The sequence below is a fragment of the Pygoscelis adeliae genome, unplaced genomic scaffold, assembly GCF_000699105.1.
Source record: "Pygoscelis adeliae isolate BGI_AS28 unplaced genomic scaffold, ASM69910v1 Scaffold14, whole genome shotgun sequence".
Classification (NCBI taxonomy): Eukaryota; Metazoa; Chordata; class Aves; order Sphenisciformes; family Spheniscidae; genus Pygoscelis; species Pygoscelis adeliae.
The window spans coordinates 8,032,905-8,058,454 of NW_008825109.1; the positions used below are offsets into that span (position 1 = coordinate 8,032,905).

A 25,550-nucleotide genomic window follows, 5' to 3' on the forward strand; every position below is an offset into this window, starting at 1 on the left:
ACTGGCACAGGTTGCCCAGAGAGGTGGTGGATGCCCCATCCCTGGCAACATTCAAGGTCAGGTTGGACGGGGCTCTGAGCAACCTGATCTAGTTGAAGATGTCCCTGCCCACAGCAGGGGGACTGGACTAGATGACCTTCAGAGGTCCCTTCCAACCCAAACTATTCTATGATTCTATACACTAGGGGAAGATTGAACTAATTAAAGAAACTCCATAGGTTTAATTGGTTGGTTCCAGAAAGGAAGAACTGGGTGTAATGAAGATAAGAGGAAGATGGCATACCAAAGGTTTTCAATTGTGAAGGAGGAAAACAGATGGGTTTTAGTGATACTACCAGAGGAAGGTGAAAGATTTTTATATTAACTAAAAGAAGAAAGAAAAAAAAAAAAAGGGATGGTAGACAAACCAAAATGGCTGGGATAAACATAATATCCACAAGTTACCTGTACATCTTACTGCCCTAAAACAAAAAATTGAAAACAGAAGCTTTCTTGGACATCCTAGGACCCTTAAGTTTTATTAGGGCTACATCCAAGAAGGGAATGAAGCTGTAAGTCCAAAATTTGAAGCCAAATTTTCCACCCTTTTCTCTCCCCATCTAGTGGATGTCCAACTGTTGAAGTACCTAAACCTCACCAACTGCCCCCCCCACATAGCTTTGAAGTTCCTTAAGCACTTATTGCTATGCTTGAGTTGCCCAAAATGGCCATCCTGAGTAGCAAGATGCCTGCAGGATGTTCAGCATGCAATCCTGGTGCCTAAGCTCCCCTTTCTGTTTATGAGCCAATATAGTAAATGGAATTGTGAGTGCTCTTACAGTGAACAAATATAGCTGTTCACACAAATGTAGCTTTTTAGGCTTCAGACTTGATTCAGTTGCGCAAACACGTTATTTACTGCATTTAATGAACTGAACCAACTCACCAAAGGGTTAGATTAATGCTAGAAGTAGTGCAAGGGAAGCAGCAAGAACATATAACCAGGAATGGGACAGAAAAGAAGTGCTGAGGGGGGCTGGACTGTTCGTTCCAGAAGCATCAAGTTATTTGATCAGTATGTCCCACCTTGACTAAACACACTCCGGAAAAAACTATGAAGAGTAAGTGTCTATGGGCAGTGTCCTCTTAAGCAGTAAGAACATATAGATGCCTTACTAGATTAGATTAAAGATCTATCTAAACTGACTTATTGTCCGTACAAAAGAACAACAAGATGCTTAGGGAAGAGCATCATAAGTAGAGCAAGCATATACAGTAGCTCTCCAAGAATAATTTCCTAGCCTCCGACAATTTGTAAATCAAGCATGTGTTCGCGGGAAGGGGGTGGCTCTTCATATTTAACAATGGATTGGTTGATATATTCTCCAAGAACTTGTTCAGTCTTCCCTTGAGCCCCTGTGAAATTTTTGCATCCATAACAACCTGAGCATCTTTCATTTTGAAGTACATCTGGAAGAGAATAAGAGGTGGTTGACACCATCTACCTTACATGGAGGTGTCAGACAGCAGCTCAGGAAGCGAAAGGTCTGGCTTCAGTGCCTTCCTTCACCTGAGGGAGTTCAAACCCATGGCTCCATCTTTCAGGAGGAATGTCCTAGTTGCTGAGCCATGCCGGGTAAGGCTTTTCTTGACACTCTGCCATGGGATACAGGATTTGGCTGCCAATATGGCAGCTATTAAAAATTCTGCTGACCATATAACATGATCTGCCAGAAGTTTAAATCTCATCTTTGAATTACTTTTTGTAGTTCTATTTGCAGATAAATCATCTATATGGTTTTATTCAGTATACATACATAATTTGGCCAAAGATTTTATACACATTCCAGCTTTTGGATTATGGGAATGAAGCTAACTCTTTAAGGTAGTACACAGAAAAAACCCAAAGGTAACATCGGGACAAAGGATAATAATAAAAACTCTGGCTTTTTTGTAGAGTTTTTCTCTACTAATAGTACAGCTTTGAGTGTTAACATCTGCCTGATTGCACTTGCAATCAAAGGACTACAGGTAGACATTTCTCAAACTGCAAATGAATTCTATCTGCATTACTCTAGTAACTGCACAAACACATGCTCCTTATTAAATAAAGTTTTTGAATAATGGAAGACCAGTGCTAAACTAAATTGCTCTCTGTATCCAAGAAAACCTTCACTGCAATTAATACATGCTCATTATTTTTTTACTTATTGTACTTTTATTTAAAAGGTATGTTATTACTGTAGCTCGCATGGAAGCCAGTCCCAGTGTACTCACTCTGGATTGATAATGTGGACACATACACATAAACTGACTGCAGGAACGTGGCTCCAGATTTCAGTTGAAAAAGCAACAGGAACTGATTTAGCAGAACTGGTCAATAATTTTCAAAATCTGATTTATAAATATATTTACTCTGTAAAATGATAATACTTGAGACCTGGATTATCATGCTGATGTTATCTTCCCCTCAGTCTGTGTGCAATAGCATTAACTGAGAGCTATACATATAAAGAGATAAATAATGTATTCTACATGCTGATATCTGTTACAGTGCATTCCTTCCTCCCATCTGTTTAAAAGTCATGCCCATAATGTTATATTTAGGATATTTAATTAAATTATTGTATTATAAGTATAATATATTCTGTTCATTCAGATTTCTTCAACTTCCATACAAAAACTAATTTGAACTAATTCCTCCACATACAATTTAAAAAAAAAAAAAATCAAAGCTTACTGTTTTAAAAAATGGTTACTTTTATATAACAAAATAATGAATAAAGCAACATTCTGTGAAATTAATCCTATTTTGGAATAATCCTATTTTAAGCAGCGATATCAAGCAAAAAAGATTCTAAATCTTTGTGTTTCCGTACTTCCTACTTAGCAAGATACCTGTGTGTACATCACTTCAACCCATAAAATCCATGATTTTATATCTATTTTTTAAAGGACTCTCACTAGTTGCAATTACAGTGATGAGACTACTGCATCAGAAATTCCTTCAGTATCATGAAGGACATAAATTAGAATTTTTAGTACCATTTTACTCATCAGGAAAAGATATCAAAAGGTAGGGTTGTTTGGTAATCTACCTCCTCTGTAAAATGTTTATGTAACAAAGTGCATAGTAGGCTACTCCTTTTAAAGACTACAGATGCTTCAGTAAATCCAGAATGTGTTTAAATGCAGCTCTGTGTATCTTTCGTATTTGGGGTAAAGACACCATTATTGGAGAAGAGAGGGCTTTGGTTTTGTTTAACCAAAGAGAATAATAAGTTCAGCGTAGCAGGCAGAGTATTATATTAAAACCGAGAAATGGCACGGGAAGCAGATGCAATTTTTAACTCTGCTGCAGTTCATTTTGATTTGAAATTCTGTAGAATGAAAATTGTTTATGGTGTGTCGGTTCAGCTAACTCCTTAAGTGAGTTCAGATGCAGAAAACACATTAAGATGCTCTCTTCACTCAGATATTTTCCCTGTCCGTTTATCAAAAAACCCTTTTTTTTTTTGCACACACAGCCAATGGAACCATCCCACAACTATTTGTAATCAATAAGGCATCAACAGGCACACAAAGCCTAGAAAATATAAGTGATCGTGAAGTCTTGGCTGCAGGGTAACAACAGAATCTCTTGCCTCTATCACATTCAAGATTATTTGGGATGCTTACGGCCCTAACATCTATAATGTGCTTACATATTACATGAGGAGATCCCTATGGGCTAGTAAAGGACGTTTGATTATGGGATGTTTGTTTGGGATGGACAAACCCATTTCTCCACTGACATCGTCACAGGTGAAATGAAAAAGGGAAAAGACACCTAAATTATTCTCCTGTGGTTTCCTTCCCAAATTCATCTGGACAGGCTTAGGTAACAAGGAGAATGCAAAGTGCTCAGCCTTTCATCTTCTGAATTCAACGCTGCTTCTTTGGGCTCCTGTCCAAGACTGCATGGCTCCTCTCATCCAGTACAAAACTCCCCTCTCATCCAGTACAAAACTCCCCATTCAGAGAGCAGGGCAAATACAGAGACCAAGTAAACACTGCTGTGCTAATGTATTCCTTAAAGTCATACTTTCCCTTATCTATGAAAGGCCTTATGCTATTGAACAGTAAAAATCTCTTAAGGTAGTAAAAACCACAGTGTCCTAACTTCCAAATTCTGGATGTTACTATCGCATCTCTTGAAAACACAAAAAAGTGAGTATGAAAACAAGGAAAGGTTATTGGAAAGGAAATCTTTGAGAACTGCCTAAACTCAGATGTACTGTTAGCTCCATTCAGGATTTTTTTTTTTTTTTCTTTTTTCTTTCTCCTCCTTTAAATTAAAAAGAAGAATTTTACGTGAGTGCACCAATGTAATCTGCTTCCAACATGAGTCAAAAAGATTGAAAATCATAAATCTGATATTTGTGGGGAGAAGAAAATTTCACATTTTATAATAAGAGTGAACAAACATGTTCAATTTTGGGCAGGCATTTTAGATTTAATGCTTATTCTTCTCACAAGACAAGAGCAGACTTTAACTGACACTGATACAGACGTCAGTTTTCTTGGTCTCCCTTTTTCCATTCTGTTTTTTCCATTCTTCCTGCATACACTAATCATATTCTTCAAATTATGCTTTGGTGCATCGCATGCACCTTCTGTTTTAATTTATATTGGCAAAGTAGTAGGTGTCCTGTTAAGCACAAACCCTGCTGACTTAGTTCTCTTTCCTCTTAGCTTCCTCTTTAAAAGCAATTTTAGATCATATTTCCTAAAACAAGGAAGCCTGAATTATTAATACTCCTAATATAACTAACTGTATAGGGACAAAATACTTGGGAAAAAAAAATCTGTTAGGAATGCCAGGAAGTATGGGGACAGTGAGCTGGTAAGAGGAAAGAAATAAAAGATGCATCATACCTAAAATATTTGGAATGCATACACACTTCATTTAGCTAGTAAGTACTTTAATTTAGCTGGTAAGTACTAAACTAAGGAGGATTCCATGCTTCACTGGGTTCAGTAATGATGACAAATCCCTCATACAGTGTAGGAAAATGATCCCTTTTGGTCTTGGCAACACCACTGGAAAAGATTAATCTTAAAATGTATACAATTTCTTTTAAATTATTTTGAAGCCATTAATTTATCAAAAGTGTAGTAAGATTCTGAAATAAAATAACCCATGTTTATGTTTCATATGTGTCTTCACACAGGTCACGTACAGAAATTTCTTACACTGCAAACTACAGACTCATAACCCAGGTGAATAATGCCAAACATAGGACAAAATAATGTTTGGGTCTTCAGGTTTCTCTCAGTCATCCTCAGTAAAAGGCAGACAAATTACAACATAGTCCTTAACATCTGTTGCTGTGACTGTGCAGCTCCTTCTTCACTGATAAGGTTCCCCATAGTCAGCATTACTAGTTAAAAAAATGCATAATGCCTTTGACTCCTTCTAAAAATACATAGAAGTAGCACATCTCACCACAACTTTTAATTAGGAATCCCAGCAGAAAGGTAACTCCAGGCTCAATACAGGACCTTCTTTGTACTTCTGCTTGTTTGCTGAGTCATTTCCAGAAAAGTTGGATCTTTGGCACTGAATTTGTGTAACGGAGACTTCTCAAACATGCTTTTATACAGACTTGTTCCCAAACTCTTTTTTTTCCATTCTTTCATGAATTTGACATATAATATCTTGAGCAGCAATCTAAGAATTATTGATAGGACGAATTCTAGGTCAATTCTGACCCTGCTTACCGTCTCATCCTCTTTATGTTAGCATTCTAAATGTCTGCATTTGCTCTTCTCCCATTACTCTGGTTATGGGGAGAAAGAGTAATGCCTTGGAATTACTAGAGCTTGCAGTCAAAGATCCTCATGTGTTCAACTTTGGAGGGGAAGAGACTTTTTTTATTTTTAAATTTTTAAAAAAAGACAACTTTCCATAGATATTTCTGTCTTTAAAAGAAGTATTGACAAACTGGTAGTTTGGGAGATTAATGTTGTCTTAGCATCTTTCCAGCTTGGTTGTTACTTATATCCTCTTTTGCTAAATTACTGACTCTCTCCCGATAACATGCCCCTTTTTCACTAACGGAGTAGGGATAATTACAAAATACAGCTGTAAGAAGAGAGACCCTTTGTGCCATTTGGCTGTATGCCTGAGGCAATGTTTTGCATGGCTGTAAATACCCTTGCCTGCTACCAATCCTGCTCTTCATTTCTGTTTATTATAACCCAAAATGGATCTCCACTTTATGACAGAAAACAGGTCCCCGTGCTGTCTCACGCTGCTGTTTTGTTGGCACCTCTAGCTGGCTGCCTGATCATAGGGCTTATGTAACAAAGCAGAGTCCAGAAACGTTTCCATCCCTCTCTGTTAACAAAATAAGGAATTTCACCCCAAGAATTACTTTGGCCTGAGGCCCAGAACAGGTAAAATTCAATCCTAGGTGAATGGTGTTTTTTCTACATATCAAGAAATGATTTAAAAGCTTCTAGTGAAACTACTGAGCTGAAAAAGGAATGAGATCTCTCTGAAGCATCAAAAACTCATTCTTAACCCTTAGACAACACAGCAAAGCAGTCTTCATAAATGTTAACAGCATTCTAAGGTCATCTTAAGATTACATTAGTAATTTACATGACTTTTCATGACCCTACAGAATTGGATAAATGTAGTAAAGCATCTGCTATGTAGGTGGAAAAATGAAATTACCAAATAAGAAAAAAAACCCCATACATTATTTCTCTGTAAAAGGAAGGGAAGAGAGGCAAGAATTTATAGGGGATATCTTTTTACGAGACCCACTGATATTAAGGTAAACCAAACGCAGAACACAAAGAAATCATTTCCTATTTGGGTCAAAATGGATTTTTTACCAGGTGGCTGAAGTAGCCTGAAGTCTGCTAGTTCCCTTAGAGCAGCAGCAGGGAACAGTTAGGTTTAACATTACTAACATTTCATGGATTTAATAATGGGAGGGAAAAATCATTAGCTCTGCAATATGCAGACTACCTAGTGCAGAAAAGACAAAGCAGGCCAGTTTCCAGACTTACATTGCTAGAGCTTTACATTTATGAAAGTCAGCATTGTAAATCTATAGGAGCAGAGAGACTTAGTAGTCAGGGAGCAAGCTTTCCTCTATGGAAGACTCCAGTACTTCAACTCTGCTATACCGGGAAAAGGGGAAGAAGGAGCCCAAAGATAGTACAGGTGTCTTCTCCTTATTACAGAGCTGGTTGCACAAAATAGCCTCTTGAATTTGTAACGAACACCTAATGTAATAGACTAGATGGTGGGCATAAAATTCCCTTTTCTCCATGTTAAATAAAGATACAACAAATTCCTGTTTTTCATGGCTTACGTGTTCTGTTTTGTATATGAATAAATGATTCCTTATAATAAATATTCTAAAGTTAATGGAATAAAAATGTTCAGGTTCCAAATCAATGGCATAAAAATGTTCAATTCCACAGTATTGAAAACAAGTGGAAATTTAGCTTTAGGAATAAACTGAGATCTGTATATAAAGCACAAATCTTAGACCAAATCCATGCTACTATACCACTTGATGTTTCATACAGCAATGAGATAATCAGAGAGTACAAAACAAAATTTGTGAAGTACTCGCATATTACTCAATGCATATTTGTGTGCATTTCAGAATGTAAGGAGGTTTTCAAACACTTTAAGAAAAACTATTGTCTTTAGGATCCTGACAAATCTGATATTTAAGCAGAGGCATTAAGTACTTACCACCACCAGCATTTCCTTCTCTGCGGCTACGTGCACTGCCATCTCTGCCAGATTTAATGCGCTGGAGAACAGTGAAAAAGGTTTGAAAAGAACAGAACAAAAACCCCATTTAGTAATATACATTAGAGATAATTATTGAAAACTCAGCTTATTAATAGAACAGTAGAACAACGTTAAACTAGGCTTACTATACTGTAACTAATAAACCTCATTTTTTCCATGCATAAAATTGTCCTTAAAATCAGTGTTAAATCCAATGTTTACATAAAACAAGAGTTCTATGAAATTCAAACAGAATATCACAATAAATTATTTTTATTCAGATAAAATTTATACAAGGAATGTGCATAAAAATAGTTCATATGTATCTTTGTAAGTACAGCTGAAAAAACAGGCAACATAGCCCTCCTTGCACGAGTTCAAAGTAGCCTCTGCCTATTAATGTCTTGTAAATCCCACAAGCGTTTTATTATTGTAAAGATTCAAGGGGCGGAAGTAGGGAAATCTATAAAAAGAACTATTCACCCCATAAATCTTAAATTTTGAATACTTGGCACAGCATTGTACTATACAGCAAAATTTAATATGCTGTTGAGTGTTAAATGCAAGATAAAGGTGAAGGTAAATACTTTAAAAGCTGTGTTTAAAAAGCCAGCTCTCTTGCACTGAGGAAGGTACCATAAACATCTTCCAGCTGTGTTTTTTTACTGTTATTTGAAAACTTTAACAGTTTATCAAAGCAATACCTCTGTATCACATGGCAGACTTGGCTTCCCCTGGCAAAACACTAAATTTCTCATGTATATATCTTATCAATTACAAGAAGGTACATCTCAGTGAGGGACTTCTTGATGGGTAGGTACAAAAACTTGGTGTTTAAAGCACTCAGCTGTTAATAAAGTAATCTCTGCATCTTATCTCAAAATGAATTCAGGATCTGATTAAAACACATATGCACACTACCTAACCATGTATTCAGGTCAATTACTGTAGCTTCTTCATTCATTTTTCACCAGAAGAGTATCATGGAGTCTGGCAAAGTTGGGATGACACAGAAGAAGTGAAAGAACCTTCAAGATTCGTGCCAACAGAAAAAGGAAGAACCCTTAAATCAAAACTCACAGGAGTCAGACAGGAAAGCAGTGAGCCTAGCGTGAAACCAGGAATGGTCCTGGAGCGATCCAGTCTGGGACCAGAATTTCTCATACTTTTTATTTATTTTGGGAAATCCTCAAGTCTAAAATATGTTCTCTGAATTCTGGATTAAATATGCTAGTCACAGTCCAGTGAAGTAGCATATATCAGTCCTTCAGGAAACATGTTCAGACCCTCCAAATGTTGAATGACTGACAACAAGTCTGCCAGTGGAAGCTCAGCTTCTGTCTGCCAGAGGGAAGTGGTCCCTAAATGATAGTGCCCTCATTACATTTACATCCTAGGACTTTACTCCCAAAATATTATGGAAGTCCTACAGCTTAAGCATATGACTAATTCCTGTAAAGTTCCAAGTGAGTAGTTTATAAGTCATCCCATACCAAAAGCAGAAATTTAAAATAGGTCCAATGATTTCCACCCTAAAAATGCCTATTTCTCTCCCATGACTGCAAAAGAAATTTAGGATGATTAGTCCAGATGTAGATGCCTGAAGGTAAAGGCAGTAAGTCCCCCCCAGTGTTTGCACCTATCATCGCTGCTTCACACCACACCCAATCAATCCCTCATTTTCAGTCATTAAGCTCACTCACTAAATAAATAGTAACGCATGTACACATCAGTGCCAAGAAAGTTGTGTGAACTTTTACCTGTCTTTTTTAAACTGAAACATGAAAAAGAAAGATTAATGCAGTAGGAAAAAAAAACCCCAAACCCAAAAAAACCCAAACACAAAACCAAAAAAACAACATATGAAGGTTACAGTAAAAATCCAATGCTGTGAGAAGCAGGGAGAAAAATTTCTACAGGGAATGAACCCCACAGATGTTCCCAGATTCTTGGCTGGAAGTATTTAACAACTTGTCCATATTTGAGAACTGAGTGAAATAAGTACTCCAGAATATTTATTTTGGTATAAACTCCATGTGGATATACTTATTCTGGAAAAACAATGCCAGAATAGCAAATTTTGATAAATTTCTACAGGAAGACAAAGTCTGCATGCAGACTTTGAAATGTAGGTATATTACACTAGTATTTATCTATTTTCTCGTTACTGGGTGCAGTCGAGAAACCATGGGTTAGTCTGAAATTGGGAGCAGGAATTGAACTATACCTGGTATTGCTAACTGAAACCAGTGTTCCTATTGGAAACTTAGGTGGTGAAATATTAAAATTTGATAATTTTAAAACTTGAAAGTATAGTTTATGACTATATGCTCATGGATGACAGAAGGAATTTCTTAGGACAAAAATATGTAGTAATTTCCAAAGCCAGATGGTAGACATAAGACTAAAAATACACACACACACAAACCAACCAAGCAAACAAAGAAATCCCCAAAACCAGGGGATGGGAACCCAGATGCAATACGAATAGCAAAAAGGAACTGCAGGGCTATTGTTTTGCAAGACAGCACTGATGCTGAGATTCGGTCACAGAAAGATACCCAACCTCTAATACAGGATGGCAGCATACTAAATAGCAGCGCGTTCTGTAACATCTTTTTTTTCTTAGTGTCTTTGTTCCTTTACATCTACAGTAGTGTTGATTTTTAAGAAAACTGGGCCAGTGGGTTCCTTGGGGGGCAGAAAAAGTTGTTCCTTTCCTTGAGGAGACACTTGGGAGATCTCAGAGTGTGGCAGACAAGAGAGCCAGAAGGTGGAGATGCAAGCATGCCCCCCCCCAACAAGGAGCTACAAGAAGGAGCAGAAGGAAACCGATTAGGCTTCAGAGGTTCTGAAGAGAATGTATAGGAACCACAGGGGCAGAATTTTGCTGCCATTCAGAAACTCACTGAGCTTACTCAAACAGGCTGGAAGCATGGGCCTGCCTGCAGGGATGAAGTTGACAGAACTGACTAGAAACTTGTTTTATTTCCATTGTTTGTGGTGGTTTCAGGGGGCAGGGGAGGTTGTTTTGTTTTGGGTTTCTTTGGGTTTTTTAAACCTAGTGCATTTCAGTTTTCTCTGTTTAAAAGAAAATTGGTCTAGTTTAAATTCTAATAGAATCAGGCTTATTTTTATTTAAAAGCCTGTTTTCTTTTCTGGGCAACACGCTATAGAAAAGTGTTTAGGCAGATCTACCTTAAAGCTTTGACTAATTAGAAGTGCCATCATAGATACCTTATTCTCCCCTCTACTCTGCTCTCATGAGACCCCACCTGGAATACTGCATCCAGATCTGGGGTCCCCAATACAAGACAGACATAGACCTGTTGGAGCAGGTCCAGAGGAGGGCCACGAAATTGATCCAAGGGCTAGAACACCTCTCCTATGAGGAAAGGCTGAGAGGGTTGGGGTTGTTCAGCCTGAAGAAGAGAAGCCTCCAGGGAGACCTTATTGCGGCCTTTTAATACTTAAAGGGGGCTTATAAGAAAGATGGAGAGAGACTTTTTACCACAGCCTGTAGTGACAGGACAAGGGGCAATGGTTTTAAACTGAAAGAGGGTAGACTTAGATTGGGCATAAGGAAAAAAAATTTTACGATGAGGGTGGTGGGACACTGGAACAGGTTGCCCAGAGAAGCTGTGGATGCCCCATCCCTGGAAGTGTTCAAGGTCAGGTTGGACGGAGCTTTGAGCAACCTGATCCAGTGAAAGATGTCCCTGCCCATAGCAGGGGGGTGGACTAGATAATCTTCAAAAGTCCCTTCCAACCCAAACCATTCCATGATTCTGCTTTGCAAGGTTAATTTTTAACAGGATAGAGTCTCCAGACTCTTAAACAGGAATACTTAAATGTAATACACAGAGTGAGCTTTCATGTCATGGCTGAATTATGATCACAATTAAAACCTGAACAGTCTAAAACAACTATGCAATAACTTGTGCTACCATGCATCTCTACTGGATTCCACTGATATCTCCATCATTCAGGTACTACTCAATGAAGTCCCTTAACACAATGTAGTCAGAATGAAAAAAACCCATAATTTAAACATAATTTCTGTGTTATTAAAATCTTAAATAACTTAGACAATTTAATCTTTTAAATATTTTACTGGTAGCCTTTTCCCCACCAGAACGTACAGAGATTCAAACATTAACTTCCTTAAAGGAAAAAAGTGTTTTCCTTAGAATCCTCAACATCTGCAGATCTATGGTACATAATTAACACCTTCAGTGTAAAAAATGCTGGAATTATATGCAAGGAAATAGATAACCTCTCCATCTCCAGGGACCTCTCTCATACCAAATATAAAATAATCCAGTTTTAACTGGTTTCATCTCTGAGCTTTCCTGAGTAAAACACTGAGGTATTGGAAGTTATTGTAAAGAACTATGTATATCACTGACATTGAACTGATATTCCCTAGAAACTAAGCAAAGACTGTTTAACACACTTCAGAGAGATCTCTTAATCACAAGTTTTGCAGAATAGGAACATTATACCTGGTCATCTGTTTTGCTTACTGATACCATTATGGGGAAGACATGGAGGAATATTAGCCCCACTACATTTGTGGACTGCTTTCTTTCGTCCATTTTTCCAAATGCTTTGAATTTTACATTTACTGAAAATCCAAGCCAATATACTTCAACTAGCCCCCCAAAGTAAGGTTGTAGCATAAATTTGGAATCCTTTGATCAGTGTTTCCCTTTGTGAGTTTCATTTTTAAAATGTCCCAGTGTACATGTGCATACTCAGACTCTCTGGAATTGAAGTAAAACTGAAGTAACTAAAGATGCATTTACACATTACCTGACATCAAAAGGGAGCCAGTGAGTGTTACTAGGAGCAGAATAAATAAGGTAAGACTTAATGTGTCCTAATGTGACTATGTAGCTTTGAGGCAATTCACTGGATATGAAGAACAAGCTTGAACACTTCGCAGCTCAACAGCATGGATAATGCTTTCCAAACAAGAAGCTGATTTTAATTTTAAAATCTTACTTTGCACAGGAGTAGCAAGAAAACGATGCACGCGCATACACACACACACACGCTCACTCGTCTGAATAGAACACAAGTTGCGTTACCTTTCACAGCCTGTAGCTTTTCCATGGAAATTTTTTTTTAGTTTAAAAATTGGCACTAACATGAATAATTTACTTCTACCTATGTAATCTGCCAATGTTGCAGCTTTGTATATAGCAAGAAGGAGTTCTAGTACATGGACAAATTCTTAGGCTCCCCTTCTCTCCCTGTAGTTGCATTATTACTTGGCTCGTAAATACACTTTATACAGTCTGGCAAATAAGTAGGAAAGACAACATTCCAGAGACATTGAATTATGCGGGTGGCTCCAGCATTCCCATCACATCTACACAACCCATCTTTCACTACTATTTAAAAACACAGAAAATCCAGTGCCCAAAAACCATTCAGACAGATATAAGGCTGATCAGTAATTTAAAACTAAAAACCCCAAAATGACAAAACACAAGCATCTGTAAACCAAGAAGTTAATACACATTTTATCTTGAAGTATCATAAACACTATTTTAGCTTCATCTATGTATGTAGCGATACTGTATAATCACAGAAAGAAACAAGCTTACCTGCTCTCTTATTTCTTTTAATTTTTCCACTTTCTTGAGCTTTGTCATATATTCCTGGACTTCTTTCAGCCCCATATCTGTGCAGAGACGAACTAAAAATCGGAGGCCTAATTGAAAAGCAAAACATTGTTAAAAAAAAAAGGCTTACAAGCAGGTCAAACTGCAAGTGCACCCTAACAGAACTGGATGTACAGAATGGCAAACAATGCAAATAACTGGGAATACAAGGTGACTCTAGTCCAATATCACCATGCAAGTTGTGATATTCTGCAAATAATTCAACAGTTTCTGTGATGCAGTGTCTATATCCATGAACAGTACAAATACCATTTATATACGTGGAAGGCACAAGACACACTAACTCATCTGGCTCAGAACTCTTGACATTTGCAAAATATTTTGGAAACTGGAAAGCATAAAAATGATACTAAGTTATTACCAAGGAGCCACTATCAATAGCATTTTGTTGAAAACAATTTTACAAATGCCAAGTGAATCAGAATGGTTTGTTTTTTCTGTTGCTGTGGTTGATTTTTTAAAGATTAGTATTTATAGAACTAAAAAACCCCAACAAACCAGACACGAAGATTGACTATAACTGTATGATGGAACCAAAAGAACCCCTAAAAGCAGTCTCCTGAGACATTATACCAAACTCTGAAAACATTGTTGCTATTCCTATGTGTTTGTCAACATCCCTTTGAAAGAAACGCCTTTGAAGCAGAAACAAACATGATGTGACCCATTACCCTCCTGACTACTTTCACAAATACGTTATTTTCTTTTTGTGCTAAGTTAGTTTTCTGCTGGTTTAGGGAGCTGAACTTGTTCACTGAGGGATCAGATAAGCATCAGAACGACCGTAAGGAAGATGGTAGGGAGCACATGGCCAGGGAGGGATGAGTGAAGAACCATTGTTTCAGCAGCAGAAAACTTTTAAATCAGTTCAATTGTCTTGTCAAACTCCTGCCTCCGTTTCATGATTTGTAGAAACTATATTCAGAAAAATATTAGCATTCTAAAAGGTTTACTAAATACTCTACCCCTCTGAAATATGTGTGACTGATATGAACATGACATTTTGCTTATAACTTTGAGGAGTCATAGTACTGAATTTCTCTTGTACAACAGAGCTGTATGACTCCTCTTCAAAAAAGCAGTACATTTGTTAAAGCAGAACAGTACAATTTGATTTTAAAATACAGTGAATGTTCTTCCCATATAGCATTTAAAAGCGTAGGCTTGTTGGAGACAATCTTGTATTTTAGAATTAGTGAGGCACAATGTGGGATGTAAGAGGATGTTTTCACAACCAGTGACAACCCCCGTTTTCTACAGGGCTTTTTAATTTAGAGTACAAGTGTGACTGATTCTGCAAAATGTCTTACTCTTCAAAGTTATGTTTCCTGTAGTTTAGTTTGCAATTCTCTATGGATTTTCTAGAGATTGGTTGACCAACAATACTTAAACACACAACAACAAAAGCTCACCCTCTACATTCCTTTTGAAGGCCTGGCTTTGGTAAAACTTAACAATAAGATTTTCTCATATCTAGAAACTTACAGCAGGAGTTTCAACTAGCAGGGACTAGAAGTAAAAATACATATATTTTATCATAAGAAAGATTAAATAAGTAACATAGTTATAAAATTTAGAAAGTATGTGAGAAAGAACTCAACCAATTCGCTACAGTTAAAGTTTATTTTCATCTCTCCTCTTCAGCATTACCGTAATATTTCTTAAATCACACTTTAATGCTGTCACAGAAAACATGCAGCATTAGCATGAGTAAAAACGTTAGTTCATTAAAGTATTTTCATATGAAAAATACATCATACGATTACTAACACACATATTCAATGTAACAAAGTTTCCTTTGATAGTTATACCACTCAATGAAACAACTTACATTCAACATTCTCTGGGAATTTTCTGTGAATGACTTTGTATTTCTCTAGAGCTTTCTGGTAGTTACCTGTAAACAAAACAAACATCTCCCATCCACATACCCAAACATAAAAAAGAATATCTGATGAAAAATTGATAGAGTTTAACATCACTTCATCTTTTAGTTTGAGTACATGATTTAATATTATAAGACCAATTTTGATAAAACCAAACTTAACATGCTTTAATTACTGATAGTAAAAATTAAGAGCATCTGAAAACAGTCCAAATTACTCTGTAAAAACAGAATTAATTAAGAGGAGTTTCCTGATTTTTGCCCTTTTTTGACCTGTCTCTAGGACCCCATTGTTCTATGACACATCTACTAGACAAGCTGTATCAAGCATACCAAGGCTTATCCGAGGCTGCAAATGTAAGGATTGGTCAAATAGAAATGGGTAACAGCTGAGCTCTGCCTACCCTTCCTTCCATCAGAATACTAATTCTGTGTCTCTCCTTTGCCCATATCTGGTAGCAAAGTAATTATTCTTTATGACTTTTGCCTTCAATTTTGGCTCAGCTAGATGATTATGGAAAGGACTGATAGATTCATAAGACTGAGCCTGTGAATCTAAAACCTCATATCCATAAAATATCTGACAAAAATGTTATTTGAGATATCACTATTTTCATTTTCCGCCTGCGAGGCAGAGATCAAACTGACCTGCTATGTGTTAGCACAATAAGCTGGGAATTTTGCCAATGAATCATAAATGATCTAAAAAGCAGCCAAAACCATTGTGTTTCTTTGCTGGGAAAACAGTTAATCTGTCTAGTTTTGGGTGGTGCCAACTGTTCTTAATTCACTGACTTTCCTAGGTCCTGTTCCTTTTCTCACTGTTGCATTAAATAACTGAGCAGAGTGAGAAGATGCACTTATTTATTATGGAAGTCTGTTCTGCAAAGTTCTAAAGAAGCATAAAGGAGAGTGACAAAATGGGACAGCAAGAAAGAAGAGTATCATTTACATTGTCAAGTGCCTTGAATGCATTTTAGGTGATGAAAAAAACCCAGAAACATTAGTCTCTTTCCATTTTGCCTATTGGCATATTATATTCCCAGTAAGAAAATACAGCAAATTAAGACAGTCTTTTGTTTGTGTAATGCAAGTACTATTTTAGTATCGAAAAATTGTACCTGCTGTTGAAAAGGAATGCGAATTAAGCAACTTTAAAATCTAATTACTTATGTTAGATCAGATGGTAGTACAATTACATCAAGAAAAACTTCTATCAGATCATTTATGCTGTAGTATCTTCCTTATTTTACTTATTTAACAGCACAAGGAGTGTTTCATGCATAAGTCAGTGCAGGCACACTTCCTGGACTTAAAAGAAAAGTCATGTTTTATTACATATACACAGAATATTCACAACAAAATAATATGTAACTGCGTTTTCAAACAAACTTTAGGACCAGTATTCACATCAGGCAGAAAAGATGAAAAGAAAAAAAAAACATCAATCAAAACAAAACAAATCATAGAATGGTTTGGGTTGGAAGGGACTTTTGAAGATCATCTAGTCTAACCCCCCTGCCATGGGCAGGGACATGTCTCACCGGATCACGTTGCTCAAAGCCCTGTCCAACCTGACCTTGAACACTTCCAGGGATGGGGCATCCACAGCTTCTCTGGGCAACCTGTTCCAGTGTCCCACCACCCTCATCGTAAAAAATTTCTTCCTTATGCCCAATCTAAGTCTACCCTCTTTCGGTTTAAAACCGTTGCCCCTTGTCCTGTCACTACAGGCCTTGGTAAAAAGTCTCTCTCCATCTTTCTCATAAGCCCCCTTTATATATTCTCCAGGCTTCTCTTCTCCAAGCTGAACAACCTCAACTAATTACAAAAAAAGTTACAAACCTCCAACCAATTACAAAAAAGTTACAGAACTTACCGCTTCTCCTGTAGCAACTGGCAACCATCAGCTGCCACTTCACTTGTGTTGGTCTGCATATAAATAAAATAAAATTATGCGCACTGCCAAACAATGAATAAGCAAAACAATCTGCATAGCATTGCTAAAGACCTACTATTAAACTACTTTTAACATTTTTCACCTAGCACATTGGCTTCCTAGGAAGAATTTAGCCTGTTCAGTTCACACACAGTTTACCCCTACATCATGCTCCTGTGTTCAGGCCTCGATGTTACTCATTTGTAGTCCTATATTATAGTCTTTGTCCTGCTCCTGATTCTATGCACCGGACACAATTAGTAGACGTGACACGCGAGCCACTAATTTTTGTCTGAGGTACAGAACCACGCAATAGGGGAGAACAAAATGCTAAATAGTGTTCTGAGGAAGTCCCACCAGTAGGGTCCCAAGCATGCCCAAGGGATCCCTGCCAGGAAGCACGCTCCCCACTTACAGCTTCAAACTCCAGCTTCTCCTCTGCATCATCACCTCGATGCCCTAGCTGCTACCTGTCCTTCTCTTTTTAGCACATAATGGTGATAGATATGATCAGAGAAAATATTTGAGGTGTTTAAGCATGTACAACAAAACTGTTGGACTCTTTCCTCATTATCTTTCCAAGATAATGTGAAAATTAAGAAATTTTCATGTCAACAGTGTAAGGATGCTCTGTAAGCCAAAGCACTTTTCACATGTGGCTTATGATTCAACAGCAGCATATCCCAAAGGCACTGTACACTAACATTTTCAGAATAGTTTTGTACTTATTCTCTTCAGTTTTTCCCTCCAGTCATAGCACAGGCCATTTTTAACTCTAAATAATCTGTTTGCCTGGTAGTTGCCAAACAAGTTTATGAAAGACAGCTGCTTCATCTTTTTTAGTTTCAGCTGAATATGTCTCCTGCAAAAAATAAAGGCAGCCAAGCAGACACCATAATAAAGTTTATTACACAGTTCAGTATTAAAATTCTAGAGAATAAATTGTCAGCAGCCAGCATTAGCTGCACAACTCCTTTTATTAATGATAGATTTGTGCATGCTAGTAAAATGTAAAATAATGAAAAAACGTTTCTCAATTCATTGTCTAACATGTTATCTTAGAATGCAATTTAAAATGTGATTATTGTGATTAAAACACTGAATACACTAAACAATGTTAAATTAAAAAATGCTGGTCATGGTTAAAATAAAGTTATAATTTTAAAATGTAACTTTATTTACAGTTAGTAGCAATTTATAACCCAACATTCATATTTATCAATTAGTATATCTAGACTCTATTTTTAATACCAAATAAACACCAAAACATATATGTCGATCTCATCCCACAGAGAAATAACTTCTCTGTATTACAGGTAGATTACAATTACAAATAATAATGAAGAACTTCATATGCCAATTATTCTTAAGTACTTTACAATCCACATACTTCATGTTTCATGCATCGACTGAGTGCAACATGAAGCATAAAATATTTAGATTTTGCCAAAACAAGATTATGAAATAATTCTTTTCAGTTTCAGCTGTTTCTTTCCAAAGTTTCTAAGGCGGCTGTGAACGCCAGCATATGCGATCTCATAGCTTGACTAAAACACAGATTTTTAAGGTGGCCAGTATTTACACTGAAAAGAATACTGGCAAACCTATGAACTGTGATTCTGTGAACTGTCTCCTGTGTATTTTCATCTAATCTACATCTCTATTTCTTTATAATTATATCACAATTTGGGTGAAGTCTATGTTTTTCTATTTATTTTTGTTTGAATTTTTAATACTTATTTAAACCTCGGATTTTCTCTTTTGTATTTAGTCTACTCTAACTCAAGCCCTTTCAAAACCAGAATTAGTATTTTTTACTGAAATTCTAACAACCTATTTGCAGTATAAGCTTTCCTTGAATAATATTGTAGAAATTTTTGTTCACATGCCGTCTTGTTCATGCACGTCATTCAGATTCAGAGAACAAAAAGAATGTCAAATTTTAGATCATCACAAGACAAGCAATAACTGAGGTGTGCTTAGCCTGATTTTTGATAGGTTTCCCAAACCTATAGGTTTGGAGAAATAAAATGGAATTGGAAACAGAGAAATTCACACTTGTTGGAGTGAATTTTAGTGGCATGAATTTTAGTTGCTCTATTAACACAAAATTCTTCATGAACATACAGACAAATATTTGTTTCCACGTAAAAAGAGCATATGCATGTCTTTTTAGAATTCTGTTTGAATTCTGGATTACAGGTTTAAATTTCACCAAATTTTTCTTTATTAACCATTTGTCTGTTAAGCTCTCTTTCTGATCTAAAATAAATATATGGCCTACATACTTTCTTAAGTGCATTATATTCTGCTAAAGGACAATTTCAGCAATTAAGTTGCTGAACTAATATATATTATTTCAAGTATCTCTATCAGGATCAATTTGATCTGTCAACTTATTTTCACTAACCATCGGTAATTCTGCACTGCACGTTTTTGCTTACTTCTATACCTTATTTGTAATAGCCTTTTTATGGGAGTGAAAAGTGGAAATGCAGCAAGAACTGCTAAAAGATGCATTTATCTAAACCATCGAATCCACACCGCATGATAAAATAATAGAAAGGAAATATTTCACATAAATCCATAGGGAAGGAGGTGTTGGTGGCTTAGGAGAGCTGTTCCCCACTTCATAGCTGTGTTTAATAGCAGAGGATAGGGAAAAGAGATTCTAACACCTAATACTATCTTGGGCCCAATGGAGGATCTTACCTAACATTGAAACCGCACAGTAAGAGCGAAGCGTGCCAAGAAACAAACAGAAAGTTGAGAAAACTAAATATCCCAAATATTCTTAACTCTGGTATTTGCTTACAGTATTAAAGTTATCCAACTAATTTATCTCTAGGTATACTTATGGATGTCTAATCACAAAATATTTGAGTAGGCATAAAATAATAATTACTTACAGGATAAGTGCTGCTCTTTCAAAGTACTCAATGGCTTTTTCACAAAACTGAGTGTCAATGTAATAGGCTCCAAGCCATTCAATGACCTCAATGTTTGAAGGGAAATACCGGTATGACTGACAAAATAGGAAAGGTGAAAGAAACACAATTTTAGTGATAAACAACATCTTTATGTTACTTCTGGAATATCTTACTCAAGTGTTTAATTCTCCAGATGCCAAAAACATGTAATATATGAATGGTAATAGTGTGCTATACTAAGTAATCCTGAAAAAAAAAAAAAGCGTGCCAAGTTTTCTAATTACAGAATGCTTTTTAGAAGTTACCTGAGATGTCCGTCACATTTTCCATCTAGCCTTATTTGAAATATTATTTTAAATAGTTTACAACAGCAAAAATGTTTACTTAGATCGTGTCTACATGTGAATAAGTTACCTAAAACATTAAACAATACTAACTAATACATGTACAATTCCACACTCAAATCAGTCTGCTGGAAAACTCACCTAAAAATGTTCTTTTCTATGAAATACATATGTACATAAATAACATTTTTGGATTTTTAGAAATTCCCACTGAAATAGGCAGCAAAATTATCATCAAGCACAACTCCACTAGTATTCAGATTGCAACACAGTCTTTGGTCATCCTTGCTTTACACAGATAAAAAAGCCTCTCAGATTGCAGCAAAGCAACATCCTGTCTTATTCCTGTTTCTAAAACAGAAGAATGTCTACGAACTACAGACAGTACTATAGCTGGTTTGAAATAAGTGAGGATGCCTATCTTTAGGCAACTGTGTATACATAATGTGTAGCTGTACCATTAAGATATATATATAAACTTACATACATAAACACAAACACATTATATATATCTCTCTCCATATCCGTTATACAGATATAGCTTCCAATCAATGCAGTCATGTTACACACCTTTAAAATTACATTTATTATATCAATTTTTTATTTCATCTCAGACAATATTTTAAATTAAAATTGTTAGGGGTTAATGTAAACAATGACCATACGAAAAATGAAAGTCTGAGATCAAATACCATGTGGAAACACAGACTATGTGTTTCCTTAGGATCTGACTACAAAAATTAGATTTTGTCCGCTCACTCTCCGTCAAAATCTTTTTTTTTAATGACATTTTAAAAACTTTAAATTAATCATTTGTTAATTTGATATAGGAACCTATGACAAAATTGTCTTTAATTATGACAAAGTGCATTGGAAAAGCAATAAAGAGCAAGTACCTCATAGTAATAATGAAAAGCTTGGGATTTATCACCTTCATTATCATATAATTTCCCTAGCTTTGAAAGTACACGTGGATCAGTTGGTACTACACTGATCAACTGCAGGAGCCACTCCATGGCTTGATTGGGATCTTCCATGATCTCATATCTGAGTTTTCTTCAGTCAAGGACTGATGCCGATGATATTTTGACTTACTCAGAATTCCTACTACTTTACATAACGTAATCCATATGCTGGACAGATACGCCAGTCACTGTAGTGTGGGGATACGTTGGGATTTTTTACACATTGTTTTCATAATTTCATTTGTATCAGGAAGTATTTTTGTTACACTGAAGAAAGAGAAATATTCAGAGGCTTTGGCTGCACTTTCACCTTAAAAACACTTTGGGCTCAACAGAACTTTGAGTTTGGTTCTCCTCTCTCTCTGTCACTAATTTTACTTTGATTTCATCATTTATAAGAATGAAGTGTGAGAACCAGGTGATTTATTTGTAGCCTTTACAACTTGGTTAGTTTTTTATAATACATCATTTTGTCCTAGAGTAAGTTATTAGGTAAAACTGCTATTCTCAAGAAGAGACTTTTGCCTGCAGTGAGATTTTTTGCTCTATGTCTAGGAAGCACAGCACAGACAGTGCGTGAGTCTGGTCCAGAGAACAGAGGCAGCTTTAGCTGTAATTAGGCCTGCAGTGTGCTCTCCCCTCCTCAGTCACCCCTCAGCGGCACAATGGCTTGGACCTCTGCAGCAATGTGAGCTGGAGCTACTGCCCAACATGTTTTTTCAGTTTCTGCTGCACCCTACCCTTCACGGAAAAAGCTTGTGAGTGTTGGTGGAAAGCAGTTTTATATAGCAGTGGAGCAGAGAAATTCTCCCCCAGATGGGAACTGGGAGTTATAGGGCCATTTATGCTGTTGTAAAGGGGCTAGGCAAGGAATGGAGATCACAGCCCTTTTGTATTTTTGGAGGTTACTTATTTCACTGACTAAAATATATTTTTATTACCTTCACTATTCTTAAAAGTGTAGTACAGCAACTGGAATCTGTTCTGCTTTGGGGAGGATTTTGTTATGATTTGCACATCCTCAGAAGCACTGTTAAAGAAATTCATAGTGTAGAATATCACTGGTGATGTGCAAAGCCAACCCCTCCCCTCCTCATCTTTTCAATCTGTTGAGCTTTTGCAGTGCTGGGAGACAACTATTTTCTTACACATACACTAACTAATCTGAAAACAGCTTTCAGAACAGAACTTCACTTTCATTAACTATATTATTTTTTTCTTAAAGGTTTTATTCAATTGTGCTTTCATCTGCCACATTATTTTCTTAATAAAATCAGCAGCATTTTAAATATTCCAGGACACACTTTAATAGTGAGTGTAAATGTATTCCCTGCAATGTGAACAGTCTTAAAGTATTTCTTCACTTGCTTCACTGGAAATGTCCAAGAAGGTTGTAAGTTCTGTTCCTGTTTTTGCAAACATCAGAGAACAAATCTGTGCAATCAATCATCCTAATTATAATGGACACTACGGTAAATTTCTAAGTTGTTGTGTCATGATTGAAACACATATTTCATATTGAACGACTTTAATAAAACCACCATCCCTTATCATAATCCAGAAAAAGATACATGTTTGCTATCTGGTAAAGGACTTGGGCACTATTTCGAAGGATTGCATGGAGTTTCAGAAAACAATCCAAAGCTTCATCTATTCTGTTTAACTTCTTGTATGTTAAACCTAAAAAATAAAGGTTACAGTATTAACGCAATAAGAAAAAGATGACTTCAGCATATTAACTGACAGAATAACAAAGAAAAATGAAATAGGAACACTGAGTTACACTCAGAGGCAGTGTAACTGCCTTGACATTGACAGACTCTATTCTTGTAATATGAGCCATGCTTGTAGTTCTTACCAGCTAGTATGACTTACTAAACTGATAAATACAAGGAACACAAACCTAATCAAAGACCAAGAATGTATGTAATCTCACTTTTTGAACAAGACGAATGAGGGAAAGGGAAGGCTTTTAGAGGGGAATGACTGACGGTTTAATAATGCTAATACCGGTATATTTTTTGTAGATAGAAATTTTTATCTTCAAAGAGACTTAATCACCTGCAATTACTAGTTGATATTGTTAATACTGGTATTTTTTTGCAGAACAAATAGGAAGTACAAATTAATATCTTGCTGTAACACAAATTACTGAATAAAGTAATCATAATTAGTATATATTTCTAGACAAGAAAACTTTGAAAGCCGGATTCTCAGAAACATGAGTGTTACCTTTAGACAAAAGCTAAATCACAAAAGCATCTTTGGCTTACCAAGATTATAAAGTGCTTCAGTGCATGAGGAATCATTCCTGAGAGCTTCCTTATAAAACTCAGCTGTTTTTTCATAGTCTCCGCTTGCAAAAACAGTATTTCCTTTGTTAGTTAGAGCTGCTGGATTGTACCTATCAGAATTTACAGCTAAATCTGCATAGTTAGCTGCTTGTACCAATTCATTCTCCTACATGAACAAAACAAACATTGTATTAGTCATTTGTCAGTCAATTTTCTTGCAGCTGTGGCTTCTTACAGTAAATACAGCAGAATTTTGAAAGATTGAGGATGAAAAAAACAGTACATTCTTTAGACCTAAAATATTCCTTATGTATTTGCATAAGGCAGATCATCTCTTTCAAGTTTCAGAGAACTTAACAGGAGAGGTGTTTTGCCACTGTCCATTCAGTCTGGAAGTTTTCTTTGTTGCAACAAAGTAGTATTTCTTAACAAAACAAAAATAAATCCCCATACCTTACAAACTTCATACACAAACACACCTGCCTAAGCTACATACTTCACATGTTCCTGAAGTTCAGCCAGGGTCTTCAGGACCTGAGTTTTAAATGCAGCTGCTGAGCTTCTGCACAAATCACGCTGCAAGCATACTTCTGTGGCCTGGGGCTCAGTCTCACTCTTCCTCCCAGCAACAGGATACAAAGGACATGCTCCAAACTTCAACTATAGCCAAGAATGGGTGTTCCAGAATAACCTCTCTAACAAGCAGTTTCTTGTTGTTTACAGAGATTATTTAGACAGACACAAAAATTGCTAGATACAGAAGTTGCTACATAAACTGCAGTTCTTAACTGTTTTTGTTGAAGCAAACACTTACCAAATAATAAAGGAATGAAAGGTTTGTTGCAGCTGCACTCTTCACTCTGCTATCCTTTTTCTCAAACATTTTTAGTGTTTCCAGTGCCTAGAAGTAATTTGGAAATAATATACTTCCCACTGAAGAAAACCTATACCAAAATTCTTTCAGAAAGCATTGATAAACTTCACGGGAACAAACAGCTAAAATTACCAACTCATATACGCACATATATGAGAATTACTAGAGCTTATAACACACACTTGTAAGCATGGACACATATATTTATATTATACATAATATTAATCTTGGTCACAAAATTTCAATAGTATTGGCTATTTATTACTTCTTCAAAATTTAGATTAGATATGACTACCTTGAAGTACACAGATATCTGACAATTCTATAAATACAAAGGCTGCAGTGACCATGAAAAGGTGGAGTTCAAGGGCACCGAGGAGGGCACACAGCAAGCTCACTACCCTGGACTTCAGGAGAGCAGACTTTGGCCTCCTCAGGGATCTGCATGGTAGAGTGCCATGGGACAAAGCCCCGCAGGGAAGAGGGCCCCAAGAAAGCTGAGTAATATTCAAGGATCACCTCCCTCCAAGCTCAGCAGCAATGCATCCCAACAAAGAGGAAGTCAGGCAAAAATGCCAGGAGGCCTGCATGGATGAACACGGAGCTCCTGGACAAACTCCAACACAAAAAGGAAGCCTACAGAGGGTGGAAGCAAGGACAGGTAGCCTGGGAGGAATACAGAGAAATTGTCCAAGCAGCCAGGGACGGGGATAAAGAAGACGAGAGAAAATGTGGGCCCTCTCCAGAATGAAACGAGAGACCTGGTTACCTGGGATATGGAGAAGGCGGAGGTACACAATGACTTTTTTGCCTCAGTCTTCACTGGCAAGTGCTTGAGCC

The 25,550-nt window shown here is 36.6% G+C and overlaps 1 protein-coding gene across 1 annotated transcript in view; it reads right to left on the bottom strand.

Moving 5' to 3' along the window:
* Positions 1 to 25,550, bottom strand: part of IFT88 (intraflagellar transport 88) — a 55,511-nt gene that overhangs the window by 3,624 nt on the left and 26,337 nt on the right. Inside the window, exons 16-24 of the mRNA XM_009327780.1 lie at positions 24,651 to 24,737; positions 23,816 to 24,002; positions 23,114 to 23,222; positions 21,474 to 21,624; positions 20,213 to 20,328; positions 17,244 to 17,296; positions 15,311 to 15,376; positions 13,402 to 13,508; positions 7,745 to 7,805 (exon numbers count right to left, since the gene is read on the bottom strand). Of these exons, the coding sequence (XP_009326055.1) occupies positions 7,745 to 7,805; positions 13,402 to 13,508; positions 15,311 to 15,376; positions 17,244 to 17,296; positions 20,213 to 20,328; positions 21,474 to 21,624; positions 23,114 to 23,222; positions 23,816 to 24,002; positions 24,651 to 24,737 (937 nt within the window). The remainder of the gene's footprint in view (positions 1 to 7,744; positions 7,806 to 13,401; positions 13,509 to 15,310; positions 15,377 to 17,243; positions 17,297 to 20,212; positions 20,329 to 21,473; positions 21,625 to 23,113; positions 23,223 to 23,815; positions 24,003 to 24,650; positions 24,738 to 25,550) is intronic.